The sequence below is a fragment of the Etheostoma spectabile genome, chromosome 14, assembly GCF_008692095.1.
Source record: "Etheostoma spectabile isolate EspeVRDwgs_2016 chromosome 14, UIUC_Espe_1.0, whole genome shotgun sequence".
Classification (NCBI taxonomy): Eukaryota; Metazoa; Chordata; class Actinopteri; order Perciformes; family Percidae; genus Etheostoma; species Etheostoma spectabile.
The window spans coordinates 2,776,385-2,781,384 of record NC_045746.1 but is presented as its reverse complement, the minus strand read 5'-3'; the positions used below and the strand labels follow the sequence as shown (position 1 = coordinate 2,781,384).

General features: G+C 40.0%; 1 protein-coding gene across 1 annotated transcript in view; it reads left to right on the top strand.

Moving 5' to 3' along the window:
* The window catches only part of susd5 (sushi domain containing 5), a 10,904-nt gene that overhangs the window by 783 nt on the left and 5,121 nt on the right, over nt 1–5,000 (top strand). The window contains exons 2-3 of the mRNA XM_032535607.1: nt 909–1,086; nt 4,165–4,274. Of these exons, the coding sequence (XP_032391498.1) occupies nt 909–1,086; nt 4,165–4,274 (288 nt within the window). The remainder of the gene's footprint in view (nt 1–908; nt 1,087–4,164; nt 4,275–5,000) is intronic.

Sequence of the window (5,000 nt, the reverse complement as noted above, 5' to 3'; positions counted from 1 at the left end):
CGTTAAACAGTAAATCCCATTTTATTTAGGCTAGCGATACTGAACGTTAGCTAATGGCGTGACAATGAGGTGCTAATGAGACGGACAGCGGGCACCTGTGATGTGCATTGATCACACCTGTAGTCAACACACACAAATTAAACTTCTCCGTTGAGCTCTGCTCCAGTGCACTGACATGCAAGTGTTATTTACAGTGATCCTTTATACAACATAATTCTATTTTATAAATCTTTAAGCAGCTGGCAACAATATTATTTTTTACTAAATTGTAATATATATTGTAATTCTATATGATGACAAGCAGTATAGTCATTTCGTAATGATTTATAGCCTACCTGTAGTTGTATTCAAATGCAAATTTTCATTATGGCACACATAATTAGGATAAAGATTTTGATATCAGTCTCAATATCCTTATTTGTGCGTTGCTGCTAGTTACTGCTCCAAAGTAGACATAGTCCTCAAATAAATCTGATAACTTGCTGGTAACTGTGTGGTTTTCAGCAACCATTCCAATGGATGCCCAAGACCTATATTAACAAAAATGGGGAGGGCTCAAGGACGAGGACATTTAAGCACAAATAAAATGTATTGTTAAAATATAGTTCCAATTAAAAGCCTTTTAGCTTTCCCTTTCTCTTCTGGGTGGTTGTCTTTCGTGAACGGATACATCTGTCTTTTTTCTTCATGTAAGAGGAAAGACAAGTGACTATTGTTTGGATTTTACTACAATGGTCAAAGCATTTAGGAATAAGGTGAGGCATCTAATTCTTGTTGATCCTGCCAATACCCAAGAAGCTCAGGTCGAATTTAAACCGCAGCTCATGAAAACTTGTCACTTTATGACTTTGTGCAATATAGGAAATTTAAGAGGTTTTCCTCCTGCTCCCTGCTCTCTCTCTTCTCAGGTCGAGTGTTCGTGTTGGACCTGAGGAACTCCTCCGGCCTGCAGGGCTTCAGAGATGCTGAGGGGGCTTGCGCCTCACAACACGCCCGCTTGGCATCAGTGGAGGAGCTCCATCATGCAGTGGTGGAGTGCTTCTTCTCTCCGTGCACTCGTGGGTGGCTCTACGGAGGCACAGTGGGGTGAGAAAATAAGCATTTGTACGTAAGGGTCTTCATTGCTTTAAGGGATGTGTAAAGAGACTTCTAGAGATGTCAGAGGTCATTTTGGTGTGTGCTTTTGTGTGTGTGACGGCATTTGCGCGAACGGATGAAAGAGAAAAGAAGTAAAGGCAGCAGCGACAGTTATAGAGAGAGTGGAAAGATAGAAAGTTACACATTTCATGGGGGAAGAGAAAAAGAGAGAGAGGAAGAGAGGGAGAAAGACTCCTCTGTTCCTTCCTGAAGGAGGAGGGAATTCTGAGCCGGGGTGTCATGTCGACAACAGCCTCCATTTACACCTCTCATCTCCACGGTTATATGACACACAGCTTTCAGCACCCCGAGACAGACACAGACAAAGACGGAGAGACAGGGCTGATTCAGGCATGGAGGAAGATAGGTGATTAATAGCTTGTATGCCTTTCTTTGGTGGCAATGACAGAGGAATCCAACCCTTACAGTAGCTGTTGCACACACCGACGGACCTATAGACCGACAGACTATCTATCCCTAGAGCCATGCCACTAGCAAGACGTGCGCTGACACAAGGATTGCTCCAGATAGATGCTGACTTTAAAATTCTTACTCTCTTAAGAATTACTCAACGGACAAAATGGCCGTGACAGTGAGCTTATTCAACTGTCTTAAGTGTTTAGAATGGGCTACATAATAATAGATATTGTAAGCTGATTAAGTATTGTAAATTAAAGTTTATAATGTAATGTCTTGGAAGATTAGCATATGATGCAAAGAAAACACTTAACTAAAAACTAACTTAACTAAAACACAACAACTAATAGTTTCCCAAATCATTGTTCAAAAGAGGAATTATTAGTGTTATGAAACAGAACCTGCTTCAAAACGGCGTCCTCCCAAAGAATGACGTACGTCTGGTCAGAGGAAAACCGGACACATTACTCTTTTCCTTCCTCCTTGCTCTCTACGTGTTGACCAGTGGACATCAGCTTTCACACCTGCTTCCCATGTTTCACATGGTATCACCCATCGATGACTCTGTGTCTAAGCAGAGGTCATCCCTATGCCCATGCTCTCGTCTCTCTCACTGTCTTAATCATAGGCCTCACCCCAACATTCACAAGTGACCAACAGAATAACTTCAGTTGTTTTTGGAGGCGTTCATGGGCTTTTTCCCCCAGAAGGCAACACTTTTGGTGTTAGTGCCAGTTAACTTGTAAACCTTCACGTAATTTTCTGTTGCATACAAACGGGTGCTTCTCAGATTGACTCTCCTACCTTAACGTCTTCCTCTTACCTGTCAATCATAGATCTGCTGCCCTGGCAACCAAACACAATACCAGTGGACTAATACAAACACATACAAACATGTCTTTGGGTTTTCTTTGTAACAGGTGAGGGTTTTGAGAAAAGGTTCTTTGGCCAGGTTAAGAGTCCCCTGATGTCCATCATGGGGGTCAATCTTTCTTTTTTTCTCTCTCTCTCTCTCTCTCTCTCTCTCTCACTCTCTCTCTCTCACACACACACACACACACAGATGCCTGCTAGAGATATAGTTTAATGTGAAAATAGACTTTGTGTGTTTTGTCTCTCTCTGAGTGTTTTCTTGGCTATTTCTGTCATGTTGCCTATTTCTCTCTTTCAGATTTTTGTCCTTATAAGCTGAAGTTAGCGTGGCACAAGCCTGCAGTATGACCACACCACTTCTCACAGTCTCACTGCACTGCCAGTCAAATTCTTTCCAATTACTGTGCTTTGATTAACTCCATTTAGTCCACAGACACACACACACACACACACACACACACACACACACACACACACACACACCCCACCCCCAACACACACACGTCCACACACACACACACACACACACACACACACCTTTTACATTTAATGATGCATGATATTACTGTGTAATATTCAATGAAAAGGGGCATATGTCTGACTTTAAATTATGTTTATGAACTCTGAATTTATTTTGCTGTAGGTTGTAGGCGTTGTGCACTGACCGCATTTTTCATTGGTCTCGGTGGAATAGGTATTATATAAAGTTGTTAATGTTATGAGTGTTCTTTAGTTGGCTGTAACTTAAAGCTTCTGCATGGGAACATCTATTCGTAATGTGCCACAGTGTGATAATATTGTGCCACAGGCTACCACTGATACTGCAACATGTCTGAGCCATGATGTGTGTTCCGACTCTGATCTCATGCTGTAATAATATTTGAATAAGCAGCATTTCAGGCGGTGCCCGAGAGAGCAGCACGTACTGTATACATTTGTCCGTATGTGTCGTCATATTTCCCGCATACATATAACAACCAGGGCTGTGATATTATTTGGCAGAAATCTCACTTCAATTTTTATCAGTAGTGTAATACGTGGTGGAAGAAGTATTCAGTTCCAGTATATTAATGTAACAATAGTCCATTACAGGTAAAAGTGCTGAATTCATATCCTACTTAAGTAAAAGTACATAAGTATCAGAAAAATGTACTTACAGTAAAGTATAAAACGTACTACTTGTTTTGGCAGAAAAAAATCCTGTGACTGATACAATATGAAATCATTAGATTGTTAATACTTATGCATTAGTGTGTAGGCAGCATTTTACTGTTGTAGATGCTCAAGGTAATGCTAGTTTACTGTAGCTTTAATAAATTTACACACCCATGCTAAAGTTGATTAAAAAGAGGAATAAAAAAACATTTTTGGAAATTGATTTAATACCTTAATTTAAAAAAATAAGGGAAATCCAACCTTTTAAGGACACCAATTTTATTTGAGAATGAATATTGCATTGTAAATAAATAAAATACAGGGGGAATAAGTATACACACGTGCAAGACGTGTACCCAAAGGAGTTTCTTTGAATGTGTTAGAACCACCCTCAATTCTTGAGTCCCTTAGTGGTGTCTAAAGGCTTTGCTGTAAGCCATTTACTCCCATATCACATTGTAATTAATGAGCGTGTTTGTGTGTATGTGGATATTAATTACTACAAACATCTATCTATCTATCTATCTATCTATCTATCTATCTATCTATCTATCTATCTATCTATCTATCTATCTATCGTAGGACCACGGTGTGTAATGTTGTGGGCAGTGCACTTAAAGCAGTGGATGTGAGAACAGAAAATGCTACAGAGGATGCTGCACACCTGGACGCCTTCTGTATCAAAGACAAAGGTCAGTGTGTGTGTGTGTGTGTGTGTGTGCGTGTGTTTGTATGTGTGTCTTTCCTGAGATATTTACTGAGGTGAGAAATAAGCTGTGTTCCTGCGTTCAGACCTTGATCTTGACTTTCAGACCTCTACATCCTGCAAGTGTGTTTTCCATTTCTATGTTTCTACTCATTTCTGTCGTTATATCTTTCTGCCTCTTCATGAATCTGCGTGAGTGACCATATAACTTGATCCATGAATGTACGTGAACACAGAAGGAACATGAAGCTAAATTTCACACGTTTTAATTTAGCCCACATGTTATTATGTATTGAATAAACTGTGCTGTCTCCGTGTAATTACCATAAAAAATTAGACCAGAGTCGAGACAATATGTAGCTTTTATCTCATCCCAGTGGCATTGTTAGTGGTCTTGTTTGTGAAAATTACATCCTCATTTTTCAGACAGCCCATTGCTTCCTGTCCCTTGAGTCATTCTTATCTTTTTCTGTTTACAAATGGGATAGTGATGCTGTAAAGCTGGATAATAATACTGTGTGATGTTTCATTAACCACACTGTGTAATGCTGAATAGAGGTTTCATCATTTCTATTAAACTAGTACAGAGCCCGTTGAAAATGTGCCGGTTTGGATGGGCGATTGCTTGGCCGGTAGTATTGTCGCTTGTAGAATTCTTCAAAACCAAATTGTACCCTAAAATTACTTACAGAAGGACCCCAAACCACTTAAT